The sequence below is a fragment of the Paramisgurnus dabryanus genome, chromosome 24, assembly GCF_030506205.2.
Source record: "Paramisgurnus dabryanus chromosome 24, PD_genome_1.1, whole genome shotgun sequence".
NCBI lineage: Eukaryota > Metazoa > Chordata > Actinopteri > Cypriniformes > Cobitidae > Paramisgurnus > Paramisgurnus dabryanus.
Window position 1 is genome coordinate 23,770,998 of NC_133360.1, and position 22,174 is coordinate 23,793,171.

The window sequence follows — 22,174 nt, forward strand, 5'->3', positions numbered from 1 at the left end:
TTACTTTAAATAAACGCATGTCAGGAATACCTAACCAGACGAGCTTTTATAATATCTGCGCACATAGCAAAAAAATAAGCTATGGGAACTCCGCGCTGCCAGCTGGCTTTCAGTGCACGCGGGCACATGCCTATCTCAGTGTAACACAGTAACTTATTATTTCATAACTTCTTAATATAAAAAGTTAAACTTGTCCCGCTCTTTATTTACTGTTTCAACATACTGCCCAGACGCGATGCAATGTCGTGTCTGTCAGGCGTCTCGCAACTCGTATTAAACTAAGATGTAAACACAGCTGTATTAAGCACCATATATGCCTGCATTGATTCTATTGTTGTATAAAAACTTACTGTAAAAATTCAAATACTTACGCTGCCGTCGCGTCATTCTGAGGTCGGAGAGCTCCAGGTTGTTTTCTTTTAAGATGATCATGCACAGATGTTGCGCTGCTGTGGTATGCCATTTCAGTTTTACACAGTATGTGTTTTATTTGGTCTCTGCTTAAAGTATTCCCACACTTTTGATCACGTTCTGGCTGTTTGGTATAACACTTGTATTATCCGGTCGGAGCTGAAGCCGCCTTCATTTGAAAACGTAAACAATGCGACGCATCGACGCATTTCCGGCAAATCGACGTAATTACGTAATCGACGTAATCGACTACGTCGACGCGTCGTTCCAGCCCTAGTCCCAAGATATGACTCCGATGGACTTGCGTCAAGGGTCCCTAAGTCTGCACTACATGATGTCATCAAAGTGTGGACTCTGAGGAAGTCCACAAGTCTGAAGTGTGCCTTTTGGGCAGGGCCGTTGTCTCAGACGACGACATGTGTGTCCTGTGGCAGCTACCGTAGCTTCTCATTGCGTTTCAAAATTGAGGATGGTTGCAATGCGCAATCTCACCAATAGATGCCGCTAAAAACCCATATGGTACCTTTAATAGAAAAAAATATGTTTTAATGGTTGAATGTTACGCTTGATTAATCTCTTGACTTCTGAGAGAAGTTGAATGTTCCGGCTCAAATTTGGGTATAAAAGGCAAGCGTGAATTCAATTTGACATTCTTCACTCCTGTTCAAAATAGTGAAATGTTGAGGATTCTCTTAAAAAAGGGGTCCACACTAGGAATGCTAAACAATTTATCGCGATTAATAGTTAGCAGGATAAAAGTTTTTGTTTACATCACATATGTGTGTAAACTGTGTATAATAAATATGTATATATATTAGAGGTCTTCACGGGTCCACTTAGATCCGAAAACCCGAGGTCCGACCCGAGACCCGATCGGGTTCGGGTCTAAAAGTTTCACATGTGCCTCGGACACGGGTCGGGTACAATAATAGGGGCATTGGGTCTCGGGTAATTTAAAAATGAATGTGTTTTTTCTGAACGGACCCGAGAAGACCCGAACTCTCTCGCCTGTGTGCGTCAATGTCCTTTTCAAACCTCTCATCTGTTTGCCAAGAGCGCTTGCGACATTGTGTGGTTGTCGGAAGGTTCATTTTCGTTGAGACAAACATGTCAGTCAATTATAAATGTACATTTTAGCGGTTACGTTGGTGTCGTAGTCAGATAACAAAGTAAAACGAATGGAGCAGCTCGCCAAATTGGTTGCAAGGCCACCGGAGTTTATTTCTGTCTGACTGCTGCGCATGGGTCTGCAGAATGCACACACGTCAGTGCCGTTTACATTCGGTTCCAGTCGGGTTAAAAAAAAAATTTCACTAGCTCGGGTCGGACTCGGGTCTTATTTTCTCGGGTTTGTCTCGGGTCGGGTCTTTTGTAAAAAAAAAATTTATTTATGCACGTCGGGTTCGGGTATGAAGTGATTCGGGTCATTTCGGGTCGGGTACATTTCTTTGGACCCGAGAAGACCTCTAATATATATAAATATGAACACATTCATGTATAATTGTAAGAAAAAAAAAAGTATATATTAAGTATTTATATTTATATATAATATAAATTATACATAAATATGCAAATGTTTGTACACATGTAAACATTTCTAAAACATACATGCATGTGTGTACATTTATTTATACAAAGTTATTATACACAGTTCACACACATATATGATGTAAACAAAAACTTTTATTCTGCTAACGATTAATCGCGATTCATCGCTAAGCATCCCTAGTCCACACATTAAAGCACTTCGCAATTCGCATTGTTGGATGGTCTTTGAGACAAATAGCCGGTGGTAAAGTAAATTTGTTAAGCACTGTGCTTGCTGCTTTCGGCTACTATGCCTTTAATAAGTGTAGTAACTGATGTATCATTGATCGTTGCATTTAACAAGGAGATGCTCAGAATAAATACTTGAGTAGTCTCTCTCTCTCTCTCTCTCTCTCTCTCTCTCTCTCTCTCTCTCTCTCTCTCTCTCCTCTCTCTCTCTCTCTCTCTCTCTCTCTCTCTCTCTCTCTCTCTCTCTCCTATGTTTGATGAGGCTTGTGAGAAGCTGCTGGTAGATACGTAGGGGAATCGATCAGCCTCTTATTGTTGCCACGGCAACCATGGTCCAGCTTTTTTACTTATTTTTTACTTAGATTTTCAACGCCTAGTGACAGTGGTGAACCCATCAGTAGTATACCACCATTGCCTCAAGATACAGGCCAGTTTTAAACCCATCCACCAAAGTTAGAAAGCAGGCATTCAGGGTCATTCTTCATTTGTGTGTCATCTCTCTTGTTAATGAATGTAAAATTCATACAAAGTTGTCCAAATCTGAAACACGGTCAGGTTTGATGTGAAAAATTGAAACTCATGTGCGAGTAATAATATGTTCTCACCATCTCCATAAATAGCTAAGCATCTCAGTTCTCCATGGATACTGTGACCTCATTCAGCATATCCGTGAACCCGTTTGTTCCCGGAGTGTTCACTTGGTAGTCACTCATGTTAATGTTTTTGATATTGCGGATGTCACTTGCTTTATGGGCTTTTCTCTTGCCTTCTTCTCCAGTGAGAGAGTACATCAGGCCTGCATGGAGGATCGGAAAACACCGGGTTTTATATTTAGCACTTTCAAAGATAAAGAAAAGGCTTTGATCCTTAAAATTCTGAAAAATTGCTGCTCAGCTGTCTGCTGTGATATAACAGTGGGATGGTGTCCAAATATGTGCAGAAAGCAACGGGGTGCGGAGGATTTAAAAACAGGAATGTGTAGCTTGTCTTTTTGTTAAGCCCCTATATAAGTTCTGAAATAAAAACGAAATAAACCTTTTAGTGAAAAGATGTTCTTCATAAAACAATATTTAATAATTATACTTTTATATACACTGCAAAAAATTATTTTCAAGAAAAAAAATTCTTCGTATTTTTTAAAATATCTAAAAATTCTTAAATTAAGATGCTTTTTCTTCATGAGCAAAACAACCCTAAAAAATAAGCACAAAATCTGCCAATGGGGTAAGCAAAAAAATCTTGAACATTTTTCTTAAACACTAAATTCAAGAAAAATTTGCTTACCCCATTGGCAGATTTTTTTGCACAAAATCACTTAAATTTTATATTTTTGGTCTAAAAACTAGAATTATTTTCTTGTGTAGTTTTGCTCATTAAGAAAAAGCATCTTAATTTTAGAATATTTAGATATTTTTACTGAAAACAAGAAAAAAATACTAAGAAAATTTTATCTTGAAAATCATTTTTTGCAGCGTAAGCTCGTCCAAATAGACCTTTAAATTCCCAATAAAATCAATACTTTCTTCTTATTTTTAATGTAAAATTGCAGTGTTTTATTAAAGGAACAGTATGTAAGAAATGTATATCAATTAATCATAAAATGGCCCTGATATGTCACTAGACATTAAGAAATCATTTTAATTTCAAATACTTATATCACTGACAACAGTGGTCTGGCCAGGATATTGTCATTTAAAAAGTGGAGTTGCAGCCCTCAACTGATGTTTATGTTGTCATTTTGTGTATTGGCCACAGCTGTGTGATTGCAGTACCAGTTTTAGCCACATGTTTTGTGATTGCAATACCAGTTTTGGCCACAATCCTACATACTGTTCCTTTAACAATTTATATGTGTTGTTATTTTTTAAAGGGTACATATCATGAAAATCTTTTTCCATGTTTAAGTGTTATATTTGGGTCCCCAGTGCTTGTATCAACCTTGAAAATGTGTAAAAGATCAACCCAGTAACTTAGTTTTAGTAAACCATTCTCTCTAAGCATGTGAAAAATAGGTCATTGAAATTTAGCTCCCCTTGTGATGTCAGAAGGGGATAATACCACCTCTTAATCTGCACTATCCAATCACGACACTACAATTTAGTACAGGGATCAGATCTCTGCATTTGCATTTTAAAGGACAGACCCAAAAAGGCACATTTTTGCCCACACCTACAAAGTGGCAAATTTAACATGTTATAATAAATTAGCTATATGGTATTTTGAGCTAAAACTTCACATATGTACTCTGGGGACACCAAAGATTTATTTGACACCCCAAAAAAAGTCTTGTGTAATGTCCCCTTTGAAAATGAATGTGCCACGTAACTTTAATCAAAATCAGGTGGCGATCATTCTCTAATGACGTTAGCTAGACGGCTTGGGTGGAGCATCTGTTAACTCCGCCCCCTACTTTCCTCGGAAATACGTCACAACATGAAAATAAAGCCGATTGCGACTTCCCGTTCACAGGGTCTTTAAGTGATAAAAAAGGTTGTTTGCCAAAGCAAGAGTGATGCATACAGGATGAATACACACCAAAGATGACTCATATTATTTCAAGAATGTCTCAGTATGTTGCACAATGCACATATTAATGTACGTGTTAACCGATCAATTTTTTGTTGCTCTTGCAGACATTGTTCCTGAAGAGCTTAGAGAGCCCTTCTATAAAGACCAGTATGAACAGGAGCATCTGAAGCCTCCCGTGGCCGGCCTGCTGCTGTCAGCCGAGCTCTACTGCCGAGCAGGAAGTCTGATCCTGAAGAGCGACGCTGCCAAACCTCTGCTGGGCCATGATGCCGTCATACAGGCTCTGGCTCAGAAAGGCCTGTACGTCACAGACCAGGAGAGACTGGTTACAGAGAGAGACCTGCAGAAGAAACCCATACAGATGGTGAGTGAAGTCTGAAAAAAATGTAAATGAAATTGTTTTTGATGACATCACTAAGGCTAACAGGGTGGCCAATAACGTATATCAATATCCAATTTTATTGATCCAATCAAATCGGTCCTGCCTAGGACTGGGTGACATATTGTGAAATTCAAAATATTTCAATATGGATTTATTGAATCTTGGAACGGGAAAGTTCAAGATGAAGATAGTGATTGGGCAGATAGATTTACTAGTGTTTTTAAATCAATAAGTGTATTGTCTTTTATCTTCCTTGTATCTTGTTGAAGTGTTTAAGACCTAGTCTACTATCCCTTTAATATCAGTTGTTAAGATCTAAAGAGTGCCGTTGTTGTATGAATGGTTTCCTGTTGATTCTTAATTACCGTGGTGCTGTTTGCTGGGTCTCTTACTGCCTCAGCCAAGCACATCTCATTGCAAATAATGTCTTTGCTGTGAGAATAACAATTTTCAGTGGTGCCAATAATGATTATTGCTCTATTCTTTGCTCCCCATTGAATAATTAAGTATTGTATTGCATTAAATGATTGTGTCTCTCTTTGCTGTTAAAGTTGGTGTGAGTTACAGTTACAGCTTGAAGACAAGGGGGTTTAGGTTGGTTGTTTAAAATCTGATATCCATATCGGCACAGAAATGATGTATCGGTGCATCCCTATATACTTTATATATATGTTATTACCATATTTTTATAGCCCAATATTTTTATTACCGTAACTTAATTTTTTCCTGCTGAAAATGCTACAATTAGAGTTTCCTTTGCATCCCTCATCCAAATCTGAGTCATCTCTAGATGTGACGAAACACCTTTCCGGTTGCGATGAGAGAGACCTGCTGTTCCGCCGAATCTTCCTGGCACGTTAAAAAGATTCATCTAAACCTGAATTACTTGCCGCAGGTTTACCATCAATAATTCAGCAAGGCTTCAATTTTAGATGCACGATAGGAAAAACCTGCCAAAGTGTGAAGTGCTCAGAAAAAAAACAAGATTTATCTGCAGGCTCCAGTATATCATCAGGTACTTCTTGGAGAACGTACATACCGTGCATTACAATTGTCTTGATATCTTTATTATCTTCTCCAATGGATTATATTTGCCACCGCAGCTGCCGACCACCCACACACAACCCCGCATTCATTTTGCATTATAGACTCGCTCAAAAAATAAACACTCGCTCACCCACATAGTCACGCCACAGCTAGAAATAATTTCCCATCACGATAATGATTTCGCATTATTTTCAAGGTGTTCATCGGTTATTCAGATGGGTGCATGTGATATAACCTGTGAAAGTACAGCAGAGTGAGATTTGAACGTGTGATATTCAGAAAAGCCTCTCATGTGTGCAGCAAGTGGTAAGTAAAACATGCAGTAAGCGAAGTAGATCTGTTTACTGTGGAGGTGTTGACAATGGGTCATCAGCCAAATGAAGGGATTTTCTTGATCTGGCTAACTTAACAGTGACAGTAAGCCTTGACAGTAAGCCAGGATTAAAGTTTTATCAGCTGTTAGGGTTGAAATAATGCTGTTTTACATATCGTCCCATTTGTAAGGGATAAATTGTTTTTATAATAAATAGATAAAGAGATTTTTATAATATGATCCCCTTCTGACATCACAAGGGGAGCCAAATTTCAATGACCTGTTTTTTCACATGAATGGTTTACCAAAACTAAGTTACTGTGTTGAACTTGGGGAAAAAGTCAGATTTTCATGATATGTCCCCTTTAACCATTAGCTACTCCTAATGGGAGCAAATTATAGCTCAGTGAAGTCGTTCAATCCCATAACCCCAGTGCTAAGCCTAAAATCTGATTGCACGACAGCAGTGTTGTTACAGAAACATGCCCCACTTGGCCAGATTACAATAGGCTTACATGCAACGAATGCTTGGTGATTTACTACAAATTAAAGCATTTTATGTAGGTAAAATACCGCACAGCCGGTTGTTATCAAATAATAATTCCCGACAGGGTGATCCCGGGATGAAGGGGTCTTGTATTTCCCTGAATAAATCAACAGGCTGGCTGTATGTGATCCAACTTATTACACTGCTACTTTTTACATGAAATAAAGAAGATACTGTATGATGTTATCTCATTTTCTAGTTCCTATACCTCGCACTGCATACCCGGATAAGGCTGTGTTATTAGTCTCAAGCAGTTGTTATCCGGGAATAGCAGACCTCGGAATGTTGCAACTGACCAATCAGAATCCAGCATTGCAGACACTGTGTAAAAACAATAGTTAAGAGCTATACTTGCATGATTTAGATATACATTTTGTCACATGTTTATTTAAATAATGACATTTACTGAAAAAAAACTTTTTTGCACTTACATTTTTAAGTATAATTAACTTAAAAACAATTTTTGGAATTTTTTTGATATGAAAGAAATGCTGCATATTTTTTACAGTGTGCACTGAAAAAAAAAGATTTTCAAGAAAAAAAAAATCCTTAGTATTTTTGTCTTGTTTTCAGTAAATTAAGATGCTTTTTCTTGATGAGCAAAAAGACCAAACATATCAAATTTAAGTGATTTTGTGCCAATGGGGTAAGCAATTTTAAATTTTTCTTGAATTTAGTGTTTAAGAAAAATTTTCAAGATTTTTTTGCTTACCCCATTGGCACATTTTTTTTTGCTTGTTTTATGTACAAAATCACTTAAATTTTATATGTTTGGTCTAAAAACTAGACTTATTTTCTTGGGTCGTTTTGCTTATCAAGAAAAAGAATCTTAATTTAAGAATTTTTAGATATTTTTACTGATAACATTGCAAAAAATGACTTTCTTACTTAGTATTTTTGTCTTGTTTTCAGTAGAAATATCAAAAAAATCTTAAATTAAGATGCTTTTTCTTGACGAGCAAAATGACCTAAGTAAATAAGTCTAGTTTTAAAACAAATAATATACAATTTAAGTGAAATTGTCTTTAAAACAAGCTAAATTATCTGCCAATGGGGTGTGAGAAAAAAAATTGTAAAATAAGATTTCTTTTTTCTTAAACACTTAATTCAAGTAAAATTTTCTCACCCCATTGGCAGATATTTTTGCTTGTTTTAAGCAAAAATTCACTTAAATTGAACATTTTTTGTCTAAAAACTAGTATTATTTTCTTAGGTCATTTTGCTCATTAAGAAAATACATCTTGATTTAAGAATTTTTTGATATTTTACTGAAAACAAGACAAAAATACTAAGTAAGAAAGTAATTTTTTGCAGTGAACAAGACAAAAATACTAAGACATTTTTTTCTTGAAAATAATTTTTTGTAGTGTACTTAAATATTTAAATTAAATTAATTTAATTTTGTTTTACTGTGACATTAAGATTTCTCTTACTTGCTCTTACAGACAATAAAAACAAGTTGTATTTTATTATTGGGCTCCTCAGGGATGGATTTTGGGGAATTGACAGTATATGACAGTAGAGAAAGAGATCGGTTTGCACCAAATGTCCCAATGGTCCCAACCATACCAAACTGTAAATACCTTTGACTTAGATGAAGATTAGATCACATTTTATGACAAATTTATTCAGAAAACCATGAAATTCCAAAAGGTTCACATACTTTTTCTTGCCACTTTTTCTCTCACTGGTATGAGCAAAAACATAAAGATTTTTTTATTCCTCAAAATATTGCCGCAAAATACACGTTAGCTACCTGTGTGTGTGTCTGTGTGTGTGTTTCTATATCTATAAAGCAGATGTCTTTCCTGACCTCCTATTGTCACCATGGCTACAGCTCAGATAATGTGCACAACATACGGATGACATCAGCAATGCTTGATTATCATAAATATGAATGTGAAATCACAAATCCAGGGAACAGCAGACATTGACAGTTGTCTGCATAATTCACAAATAGGCAAAGTATGCAGTATGCACACTTGACCCACTTCCTATTTCTTGGAATTGGTGCTTGATCGTAAAAGGAGACTTAGATGTTATTAAGTCATTGCACATATTTAAGGTGCATGTAAAATGATGTGCAGGAATTTGTTAGGATGACTAATGCGGGCTCTCAGGGTCCGAATGGTGATTGGGTATTTCCTGTTCTTCCACTGTTTGAGAGGATGTTCCTAAAATGGAAACATCTTTAGAGGAAATTGTTTTAAGTATAGATGAAATATGCACAATAAACCCAAGCCATATCTAGAAACTACAGTATTTTAAAGATTTTATTACTTAAATAACTTTTAGAAACACCCCAGCACCGCTGTCTATCCACATATGTCCCACATCTAATTTTTTTTGCCAATAAGCATCATGCAACAGCCATCAATCAAATTCCTATCTGTGCAGCTTTGTTCCAAATCCATGTACGATCAGGCCAAAAGTGAAACTTTTGTCGTGTGGCCTCTGCAAGTGATAAAGACACCCCGGCCCGACACCTTCCTCACCCTGCTGTTCACATCATCTTCGTCACCATGGCGACACTCTCTGTAAAGGTGGGAGGCGCTGATGCAGGGGCACTATGCTGGAAAGTGGATCTATTAGTGCAAATCCACAAGATCTTTGGCCAAGCAAAAAGTCATCTTTTAAATTGAGGATAAAGAGGATAAACACTTCACAAAAACGTATCAGGATTAATAGGTGTAATAATAAGGTTGTATCTCTCTTGGCTAGCTGCTATAATGCTTTATCCAGTTTTCGTCTGTGCAGAGGAAATACATCTCCACATGACAGGAAATTAAAGAGGTCATTTTTCTATATTAAAAGTAAAAAATGTCTCGTAAATATTTGAAATGCCTTTTTATTTCGATCAGATATGAAAGACTGGACTGGCTTGCGCTTCCATATTGTTTAGCATTCAAAATTTTTTAATGCGCAAAATCACTCATTTTTTTTTTGCATTTGCACGCAGTCATTTTAACTCGCTCTGATGTGTCTCACCCAACCCAAAGGAAATGAGGATTGAGATCGTTTCCAGTTGGTTTAGTTTTTCGGCTGTCCTGAAGAGGAAAAGGGAGCCCCGTTTGAGAATGTCTTCGATGAGGTGCAAACAAAAGAATCGTTTCTCACGTGTCAGTGAAATTCTTTAGCAGTCTCGACTGTTAAGTTTCATCGACGTATGTGAGAATGTAAAGCTTAGGCCAATTCGTACTTGTTTTTCTTCCTAAAATCCAAGCTCAGAATGGTCTACACTGTAAAAAAAATAACTTTCTTCGTATTTTTGTCTTGTGTTCAATAAAAATATCTAAACATTTTTAAATTAAGATGTATTTTCTTGATGAGCAAAATAACCTACGAAAATAAATCTAGTTTTAAGATAAAAAAAAAATATACAATTTAAGCAAATTTGTGCTTAAAACAAGCAAAAATATCTGCCAATTGGGTGAGAAAAAAAATCTTGAAATAAGTTTACTTTTTTCTTAAACACTTAATTCAAGAAATATTTAATTACCCCATTGGTAGATTTTTTTAGCTTGTTTAAGCACAGATTCACTTAAATGTGATATTTTTTATCCAAAACTTAATTTTTTAGGCAATTTTTCTCATCAAGAAAATAATTCTTGATTAAAGAATTTTTAGATATTTTTACTGAAAACAAGAGAAAAATACTTGGTAAGAAAGCTTTTTTTGCAGTGTGGGTTAATCTTTTTCACATTTTCTTAGCATTTTTGTCTTGTTTTCAGTAAAAATATCAAAAAATTCTTAAATTAAGATGAGCAAAACGACCCAAGAAAATAAGTCTAGTTTTTAGACCAAAAATATCAAATTTAAGTGATTTTGTACATAAAACAAGCAAAAAAATCTGCCAATGGGGTAAGCAAAAAATCTTGAAAATGTTTTCTTAAACACTAAATTCAAGAAAAATTCAAGAAAAATTTGCTTACACCATTGGCAGATTTTTTGCTTGTTTTATGCACAAAATCACTTAAATGTGATATTTTTTGTCTAGAAACTATACTTATTTTCTTGGGTTGTTTTGCTCATCAAGAAAAAGCCTCTCAATTTAAGAATTTATATATATTTTTACTGAAAACAAGACAAAAATACTAACTAAGAAAGTCATTTTTTGCAGTGTATAGAGCAGTTTGTCCGTTTAGGGCTACTGTAGAAACATGACGGCGACTTGCGTGTATAGATACCAGCGGTGTATAGATAAAAACAGCTCATTCTAAAACAATTCAGTTCATTATGTAAACTCTTTATACACCACTGATAATATAGGTATATGTATATTATACTGCATTTCTGTCAGGAGATCTTTCTAAAGGTTACACAATACATCTTTAAATGTAAATGTAGAGTACTAAAGAAGATGCCAGTAGAGCAAGTCATTGTCCCACCCAGACTATTTCTGTGTATTTATGAGAGTAAAAACATCATGGGCTGATTTAAGTGTAATGTATTACAGAACACCTTGTTCTTTGTACAAAGATGGATAGAAATGAAAATGTGTTATAACTTTTGTGTTTTGCACTTATTTTAAATAAAGTTCATGCAAATGCTTCAAATTTGTTGTGCCGTGATGCTCATGTAGCAGACTCGGGTTCGAATCTGACTCGCATCATGTCCCGAGGTGGTGTTTTTCCTGGTAAAAATAGATACATATTTTCATCCCGAGCCTGAAAATCAGATTATCGAGCAGACTGTGGTCATTAACTCGCATTTAGCCTGCAAAATGTTTAATCAATAAAAGGATTTATGCATGTTATCCGCTTAAGCTAGAACTGTAGCATCTTATGTAACAGAATGGGTTCAGCTTTATTTTGGATAAGTTGATGGTTCATCACAGCTCGTGTGGAGGAGAAATCAGACTCACTCAAGCAAGAGAAATCGCTGACCAACTATCACTGGGGTCTGTCAGAGGAGATGTTATATCACATGTGTGATGTGACAGAAAGCTGTGCTCTGGCTTTCTGAACTACCTGTTCTGCTAAAAGGCAAGTCTGGTACCCCGTTGATGAAAGTCTTTGATCCCTTAAATGCTGAATAGCATTGTGTTTAAAGCTGAAGTATGTAATTTTGAAAAGATATTTTTTAATATGTAGAGACAAATATATATATATATATATATATATATATATATATATATATATATATATATATTAGCATCAAGCATCCTAGAACAGCAACATTGGCTAAAACCAATAGGGTGAGTTTGGGAAGGGATTATCTGTTGACTGACCAATGTCAGACCAGGATTCATGTAAACACGATGTTCTTGCGTTGTTGAGTTTATACAATAAGCTGATGTTGGTTAGTTGTTTGTTATGCATTGATGAATGACACCTGGTCCTTTATTGCTTAAAAGTGTAATGTGGGTTTTTTAGCGGAATCTAGTGGTGAGATTGCCAATTGCAACCAACCTCAATTTCGAAACACAATGAGAAGCTACGGTAGCTGCCATAGGACAAACATCTCCTCATCTGAGACAACGTAGGGATGAAACACGCTCTGTAGATCAGTTTGTCCGTTTAGGGCTACTGTAGAAACATGACGGCGACTTCCATGTAAGTAGACCTGCGGTGTATGTAGATAAAACGGCTCATTCTAAAGTAATAAAAACAATACAGTTCATTGTTTAAGCTCTTTATACACCACTGATAATATAGTTATGTATATTATATTATATATGGTAACTTTCAATAGCAGAGGACTATTTTCAGGCACTGCGTAAAATCATTGCGCCTGCTGCAGCCATGTTACGGCAGCAAAGTCCTTGATTATTATGCCAGAAAGAGAGTATAGTTTCTAGCAATATCAACCTGGAAAATCACAACTTTTAATTTTCCGTCGGTCTTAGTACACGATGTAACTACAAAAGAGTCAAGTTTTATATATGAAAAATATCAAAACTCTTTGGTTTTTAGCGTGATGCTAATGGTCTAATCAGATTCAGTGGATTATGCTAAGCTATGCTAAAAGTGCTAGCGCCAGACCCGGACATCAGCTAAATGGATTCCAAAACGGTAAAAATCTAATGTTTAACTCTAAGGGGGCTGGAAAATGAGCGTATTTTCAAGAAAAGTAGAGTGTCCCTTTAAAGCCGCAATTCAGAACTTTATCTCTATATCGCCACCTCTGTTTGAAACATAAAACTTAAAATTTTTTTACTTTACGTTAAAGTGAAAATCATACCCGAAAGTTCAGCTTTTAAATCATTAATATAAATTATAAATCTATAAAATTTGTATATGTGATTTTTGTTTATTTCCCGAATACAGTTACGGATTGCAGCTGTAAAGAACATTTAACAGGAGGCAACTGGTAGGGCACCTCGAAGAATTCAATCATTTTGTTGCACTCTCCCTTAAACAATACACTCATCTTTTATTGCATTGTTTTCCTGTAATGATTCATTCAAAGAGCAAAGTTTACCCACTGTGTATTTTCCCCTGGGGTTCCTTTAAAAAAAATCAATATCCTCTTAAAACTGTCTTAAGTCATCATGCCAAACAAGGCTGTTAATCAGACAGGCATTTTTTAATTTGAGTGCCGAGATGGGGGTTCATTTTTCATTTGCTTGTACCCAGATGTATTGTCTGCCATGGTGGAGGTTACACGCCGTGCTGCTTGTTTATTGTAAATTGATAAATTGAGAGCGATGTCAAGAGCGTATGAGGAGGATGGTATTAAACACACCTCCCACGGGAGTGTCTGGATGGAAGGGTTGCCAGGTTAAATCCCTGATTTAATTAAACAGCATGTGGTTTAGGGTGCTTAAGAAACCCATTTGGTTTTGGAAAACTCATACAAACATTTAATGTGTGTTGTTTGATGTTTAACGGAAATGTATTAATTTTTTTCAATGATTGGGACATAAGATAAATAATTTTCAAATAATTTTCACCTATATCCATTACAACTGAAGAACGTTTTATTTGTTTGTTTGTTTGTTTGTTTATAAGCAGAGGGTCTCTTTTTATTTGATATATTTGTATGTTTATATACTTTTAGAAGAAAATTTTCCTGAAAGAGATTTTGTGAAAATCACAAAAATGCTGGTCGGCAACTTTTCAAAAAATGGCTGGCGGGGAATGAGTTAAGGCCATATAGCTAGAAACATCATACAAATTATTTCTTATTTTTCTTTATTTTATGACTTTATCCATGTGAAAATAAATTGCCCCATGATCCATTAATGCTGTAAGTGGTTATATGTGTCGTTGCTATAGGGTGCATTGGGTGGTTTGTAGGGTGTTATTGTTACCATTGTTATGGTTTGTCATGGTTTTGTATGACCTTGTCTACTTTTTAGTAAGTCAGTAATGAGTTAAAATAAGGCTTAATCTACCTGACTACACAGTTAGATCAAAATTCATCCCTGTTTGGATCCTAAGGAATGAATGGGGCTAGGCTAAATGCTAAAACATTCACGACGCGCTGTGCAAAGATTAAGTGCACACATTGAAAAAAGATAGGTATGTATTAATTTGTTTAAGTTGAGGTAAGAACATAGTAAAATATTTAAAAACGGTGGTGTTTTCCTTTAAGGTTGATATTTAAGCGTTGTGTTTCTCATGTCAGGTTTAAACTCAAGCCCGCTAACTAGCAAAACATTTTAATGTGGAAACTAAAAAGTGCCCCAAGCAAAAGCAGGATCCTATTGTCCCATCTCAGGGAAGATTATCTCTAATTAGGTCGAGGAACAGGGGATGGATGCTGCCGTTTCCAGGGCAACAACGTTGAGAGAATACCAGTCATCACTATATGTATTCACGAGAACAAACAGAGCTTATGTAAGCAAATTGATTTCCTAAAGAAATTTCCTTACGGGTCTCTTCACTGTTTGCTGTTTACAGACCGCCCACCTAGCCATGATTGACACTCTGATGATGGCGTACACGGTGGAAACGGTGAGCGTTGAGAAGGTTATGACGTGTATGAAGCAATACTCCACCGATGATCCAGATGGAGATGTGCCATATGACACAGAAGATGCTGTGACCAGCTGGATGAATAAGGTATCGATTGTTTACATAGAAAAAATGGTTTTACAATGCAGTTTGTAAGCGTGCGTTTACATTACAACGATGTACTATAAACAGAAAGTTTCTTCACTTTGTACACAGACGACAAAGTTGTTAACATGATCCCTGTTCACAAGAGTGTGACAAGACCCTTACTCAACAAGACGAGACATGATTGTGTTCACGAGAATGAGACACGATTTTTACAATTTCTAAGAAATAGAAATATTTGAATAGGAAACTAAAATCACATAATTTCACATAAATAAAAAACGAATCTAGGACTGTCCTTACAGTAACTATTTTGGTTATTGATAATAAAAATAATTTGATATTTAATAGACCTAAGTGAGCCAAAACCTTTAAAATTACATATAATAAGGACAATGCAAAAATAATTGGATCAAATTAAGTATCAAACGCAAGTTAAAAGATGGTTTTATTAAACAAAAACATGAATATATATTTTATATAAAGCAGTATTATGTATTTTATATGAAAGTACATATACAGTAAAATAAAGGGAAATCTAAAACATTCCCTTACTAGCCTGTACTGTACTATCTCCCTAGGCATCTTTACTTACTGTAGGGAACATCCCTGCATGCCTGGGATTGGGAATGTTTACATTCCCTAGTAGTTCAGCTGTACAACCAGCCTAAATCAAGACACGACCACAGATGTACACACACTCACACATGCTAAACAGACCTGTTAAAGGCCTGCAGGGAAAACTCTCTGGCTCATATTTTATCTGCACTAACCAAATGAAATGGGCTTTTGAAAGCATTGATATCACAGATACAGATTGCACTGGGCAACCAAGCTTTTAAAAGAAAATCAATATGGGTGAGAGAAAGCCAATGGGTAAATGAAATGACTTTGTGTTATATCACTTTATTTGTTAGTGTAAGTAAATGCATTAGCTACCATTATATAACAATAAGCGAGTATAATTATTTATGTTGTTAATATGTTAACAGAAACAACTTTTGATTTTAAAATATATCTGTAAATGCTAAAATTAACATTATTAACTAAATTAATAAATTTTTTAGAAGTATTGTACATAACAAATGCAGCCTTATTGTTCACCGTTTCTTCGGACGCATGTACGGTGACGCGATTACGCGTCTGGTCGGAACTTTACTTCCGGTTTCTGTTTTTTTAATGGTCTGACTAGTTGCTAAACTGAACTCTTGAACAAATACCTCACCGAAAATAACAAATGTTTTGGTTTCCTAGGTAATCTACGTGTTGTTTATTTTGCTTGTTATATAAATAACCTACTTTAAAGGGATAGTTCGGCCAAAAATGAAATTAAACCCATGATTTACTCACCCCCAAGCTGTCCGAGTTGCATATGTCCATCGTTTTTCAGATACGGGGTCCACGACCTTCAAGTCCAAAAAAAGTGCGTCCATCCTTCACAAAATAAATCCAAACAGCAAACAACAATTAAGACTTAATTAACGTAAATAACTACCTTCCGGTAGCGCCACCATCTTAGTCGCGTCCGCATTCAGGATGAGAGCTTACGCAGCCTACGGAGGCTACTCTGCTGCTGCTCGGTGCCCCCGCCCTCCGAATTTGTCATACGTCACTAAGAAAAGTGCGTACACTACGCTAATACTCTCTCCTGAATACAGAGGAGTCTAAGATGGCGGCGCTACCGGAAGGTAGTTATTAAAATATGGATATTTCTACAACAACACTGCGCGGATTACCCTCAGAAGACCTTTGTTTATCATCCTGGAGCCGTTTGGATTTATTTTGTGAAGGATGGATGCACTTTTTGGGACTTGAAGGTCGTGGACCCCGTAACATTACATTTAATCAACTGAAAGATCTAAAACATTTTCTAAAATATCCGAAAATGTGTTTGTCTGAAAAACGATGGACATATGGACAGCTTGGGTTGAGTAAATCATGGGTTTAATATCATTTTTGCCCGAACTATCCCTTTAAAAGGACTTTGTTGTTATTTATTCTTAGCAGAGTTTACCGGAAATTATGTGTTGACCACGAAAGCCGCTTGCTAATGTTGTTACTGCTGAAATTGTCTATACTGTGATTTTTTATACAGTAGTGCTATCAAGGTCAGTTTATTCTGTATCATGAATGTATTTAAAAATAGAAATAAATATTAATTAATAAGTAATAATAAATGTAACATTTTGTGTTTCAAAACAAAGTTTACAATGTTGTAGAAAAGTTGCAAATTGGTTCGTTTTATGGCTTCGTTTTGAAATGAATGTTAAAAAATATTTTGGAACGAATACACGCTCTTTCTTATTTTCATTATGTGTTTGATTCTTTCATTTAAGGTGAATGAATACTTGAAGGAGATCATAATGCAGGAGCAGCGGAGGAGGGAAGCACAAAGTGCCGAGCCCGTTGAGAATCCAAAGGTAAGCATTCACTTCCTGTTCTTGTTCTGAATAAGTGCTGATTCAAGACCGTCTTTCATCTGCAGGATGAAGGGAACAACAAGTACCTGAGAAGATGAAGACAGATTTGTTTTAATGAGAGCTTATACATCTCTAAAATCTGCTCGGAGCAATATTTTGCCATCCAGCGTAGACAATCATCTAAATTATGTGTGTGTGTGCATTAGCGCACTGCAAAAAATGACCTTCTTACTTAGTCAGTCCCTCCAGAAAAACGTGATTATGCGATCACATGATTTAATGCATAATCAGCCAAAGTCCGCATTTTTTCAAATACACCGCACTTTTGCAGCATAAATTGCAGATTTCCTTGCGCAAAATATGCGGGGCTTGCATGATTTCATAATCCACACATTTTCATAGCAAAAATCACATATATCTTAGCAGAAAGTTGAAAAATGTTGCATTTACCTCACACAAGCACAGCCATGTCCCCTGTTGCAATGTGAACGTTATGAAGTGACGTGATTATGTGACGTGAACATCATTGAAAAGCTGCGAAAGCTGAAAACAGTTTTTGCAAGTTCCCGCAAATTTTGCAAGTTCCCGCAAATTTTGCAAGTTCCCGCAGTTTTTGCAAGTTCCCGCAGTTTTTGCAAGTTCTCGCAATTTTTGCAAGTTCTCGCAAATTTTGCAAGTTCCCGCAGTTTTTGCAAGTTCCCGCAGTTTTTGCAAGTTCCCGCAGTTTTTGCAAGTTCCCGCAGTTTTTGCAAGTTCCCGCAGTTTTTGCAAGTTCCCGCAATTTTTGCAAGTTCCCGCAATTTTTGCAAGTTCCCGCAATTTTTGCAAGTTCTCGCAATTTCATAACATAAAATTGCATAAATATCCCGCATATTCCATCGCATTTTTTAAGAAAATGTGCCGCAAGATCAAGGATTTTTACCCGCAACAATCACAAAAAAACTGTGTTTTTCTGGAAGGACTGCTTAGTATTTTTGTCTTGTTTTAATTACAAATATCTGAACATTCAAGATGCATTGTCCTGATAAGCAAAATTACCTAAGAAAATAAAGTCTAGTTTTAAGACAAAAAATATCAAATTTAAGTGAATTTGTGCATAAAACAAGCAAAAAATATCTGCCAATGAGGTAAGCAAAAAAATCTTAAACTTATTTTGTTAAACACTTAAAGAAAGAAAAATTTGCTAACCCCATTGGCAGATTTTTTTTGCTTGTTTTATGAACAAATTCACTTAAATGTGATATGTTTTGTCTAAAAACTAGACTTATTTTCTTAGGTCATTTTGGTCATTAAGCAAATGCATCTTGATTAAAGAATTTATAAATATTTTACCTAAAAACAAGGCAAAAATACTAAGAAACAAAGTCCTTTTTTGCAGTGTGGGTGTGTGTCAATATATAGATATTTTGATCCAATTTGCTTAAACAGACTTCCAGATTTGTGGAAATAATTCAGCAAAGGTTTAAGCCAAAGACTCATGAACCCCATTCACACAGCACTTAGGTCCCAGAAAATTTCTGTAAAATTAGCAGAGATGCTTCAGCAGCATGACAGAACAGAACATGACGCGCTCCTTATGATCTTTCATAAACAAAAATGCATACGCGTGGTATCTCAAGAGAAATCACAGATAATTAGCAAACTTCCGACGCTTTGGTTACCGACCAAACTACCAAGTGCAGGACTTTAAATACATTACGCGTCTTTACGAGATCTTTACGGTATGTGGAAAATCATTGACAGTGTGAATGAACCTAAAATCAAACGATCCCGGACAAATCCCGGATGCATTTTCCGTGTATTTTCCATAATCTCTGTGTGCCCTACTAACATTTTGCTTTTGCAGTCGCCCAACCATGCTAATTAACATTGGTAATATTGGATCTGCATAGGAAAGTTGCATAGATTCTTGGTGACACCTGCTGTATTATCAGCCATCTTGATTTGTTATGTAACTTGTTACTGTGTTAGTGTTTTTCCGACCTTGCTGAATCACAAACCTGTAGCAAGGCTTGGACGTTTGCTGATTCATGTTTTATAGCAGCACATGCCATCAGAAATTCCTGTCCCAGTGTGATACGGCAAATCTTGCAAACATGGGCAGATGATGTCACTTCCACCTAGTTTTGCCTTTTACTTTAAGCCGTGAGACAGAAGTGCTGTACGCTGTCATACACGTCTGTACGCAGCGTCCTTGTCTGAACCATATGATGCTTGCTGAGTGATGTTGGGTCAGCTTGCAGCCCTAGTCTAGTTAAAGATTACTTTCCACCCTAACTTTGACTGTTTTTCTACTGTACCTTTAAAGTCCCACTGTGGTGAAAAGTTTTTATTGTTGTTTATATTTCTTTAATATCCTTTAAGACAACATATATGCTAATTCATCTTTAAACACCATTGCTGAGTATTTGATCAACAATATTTGAGTTTTCCAAAGATATCTTATTCCCTCGATTTCAAATCGCCTTGGTTTGCTATGTCATACACGTACCCAATCACATCATCACATCATTTCAACTCACACATGCTGAAGTAATGTGCAGAGTGTAATAGTCTAACCTGCTAACATCAGCACTAACACCGAACTGTGTGGTTGAGTAGAGGCGGAGACTAATTTGCATATTCATAGATCCGCGTATACTAAATGAGGGAATTGCATTCAAGCAGTTTTAAAGCATGTAGAAATTACTTTCACAGGAAAAACTTTTACGTATGCTATTATGATGCTTAAAGATGAGTTTAAAATGAGGATAAAATTATTAAGACTTAAATGTGTATTTAAATGTCCTCTCTGTTTTAATTGGCTAACCTCTTTTAGCTTTGTTAATAGTAAAACTATTTACATAAAGACAATTTAGGTGGTCCTTAATAGTAAAAAAATTACTAAATTGTATATAAATGCAGTAAGATTACATCAAAGATTAAAAAATCAAACTGTAATAATTGCATTATTTTGTTGGATTCACACCAAACACGGTAGAGGCGGCAAAAGCGTGCTATTCGCATGGAGTTGGACGATTGAACATTTTGAGTTTACTTGCTTCATTCGCGCGTGAAGACCACACGTGAAATTATAATAATTTGAGACATTCACGCGAAAATTCGCATCATGGGAGGGTCTTCTGTGACTCCGCTCCCTTCCTGTAATCACGTCACTACTAGAGCAAGCTCCTGATTGGTTAACGTGGCGCGATTTTCCGCCAAAGTTCCGATTTTTCAACTTGCGGATTCGCTTCTAACCTCCAGATTGCGTAAACTTGTCTTTACATTGACTTAACATTTAAATCACTATCGCGGCTGGTGTGAACGCAGCATTAAGCCCGATTTGTAGTCGTGCGTAGGGCGTAGGCTATCCGTAGCCTGTGCGTAGCTCTGCGTAGCCTAACGCGCACCTCGCAAAAATTTTAACAGCGCGTCAGATCTACACGGACCGCAAACGCTGTAATTGGTCCACCAGAACCCCTCCCGCCAGGTAAAAAAACTGCGTCATAGGTATTTCCGTTTGTGACGGTGAAAACAAATATGAGCCAAGTTGAGGAGTGATTTAACTCAAACTGCAACAAAAGTCGCTGTTTATTTACTTCCATCATTGCTGGTCTTCTCAAAACATACACAACAAGTTGCTGTTTCTTCTTCGTTTGTGGGTTAACTTTCCAAGCTTCTTCTTCTCTGATGGTCGCGCTGCTACTGTGGTTACATGCGTGGATACTGCCTACCAGCGGTTTCAAAAAGTATAAATGAAAACCGATGTGGAACCTACGCCGTCGCGGCTACGCCGTAGGACCTACGCACGACTATAACAAGCCCTTTGGACTTAAGCCTGGATTTCACAGGCGGTGTTACAAATTGTAAAGCCTTGTTTTTGTACGGTTACGCGAACATACGTGCATGGTCATGGTCAACTCACAGCCTTGCAAAGTATAGTTTACGTGACTCGTACGTGTACATGCATGCACATTGCGACAAAATGCAATGCATCTCCTGGGCTACATACTATACTCTCCTGTAAGCTATTGCGTGACCTGCACATACAATGTATGCAGGGTTTCAAAAATATGGTGGTGCGCAATAGAGGTCTTCCAAAGAAATGTACCCGACCCGAATGACCCGAATTACTTTTTATCCGAACCAGACGTGCATAAATATTTTTTTTATTAAAACCCGACCCATAGAGAAAATTAGACCCTAGTCCGTCCCGAACCATTTGCAATTTTTTTAACCCGGCTGGACCCAAATGTAAACTGCACTGGATGTGTGTGCAGTCTGCAGCCCCCCCACATCAATCAGCTGGCCTTGCAACAAATTTGGCCCGCTGTTCTATTTATTTTACTTTTTTATTTGTCTACGACACCAAGCTAAACGCTAAAATGTAAGTTGAAAATTAATTGAAAGGTTTGTGTCAACGAAAATTAACCTACCGCCTGCCACACGATGTCGCTCTTGGCAAACAGAGGAGGTTTTTGTAAAGGACATCGATGCACACACGCGAGATAGTTCGGGTCGTCTTAGCAAAAAGAGATTTATTTTAAATTACCCAAGACCTGACTTGGGTCCGAAGCCCACGTGAAACATTTAGACCCAAACCCGCTCGGTTTTTGGATCTTAAGTTGCCCCGTATGCGTAGTATGCGCAAACTCTTCTGATGATGAAAATTGCGACATGCGCACTGTACGCGGACCCTCACATACATGTAAATAATAGACTATACTTCAGCCTTTAGTCTGGTATAAAGACAACATAGAC

The 22,174-nt window shown here is 36.6% G+C and overlaps 1 protein-coding gene across 6 annotated transcripts in view; it reads left to right on the plus strand.

Annotated features, from left to right (window-relative positions):
* camsap2a (calmodulin regulated spectrin-associated protein family, member 2a) overlaps positions 1-22,174 on the plus strand; it is a 45,990-nt gene that overhangs the window by 5,152 nt on the left and 18,664 nt on the right. For all 6 annotated transcript variants that reach the window (XM_065259543.1, XM_065259544.1, XM_065259545.1 and 3 more), the window contains exons 2-4: positions 4,821-5,080; positions 14,853-15,014; positions 17,348-17,431. In XM_065259543.1, the coding sequence (XP_065115615.1) occupies positions 4,821-5,080; positions 14,853-15,014; positions 17,348-17,431 (506 nt within the window). The remainder of the gene's footprint in view (positions 1-4,820; positions 5,081-14,852; positions 15,015-17,347; positions 17,432-22,174) is intronic.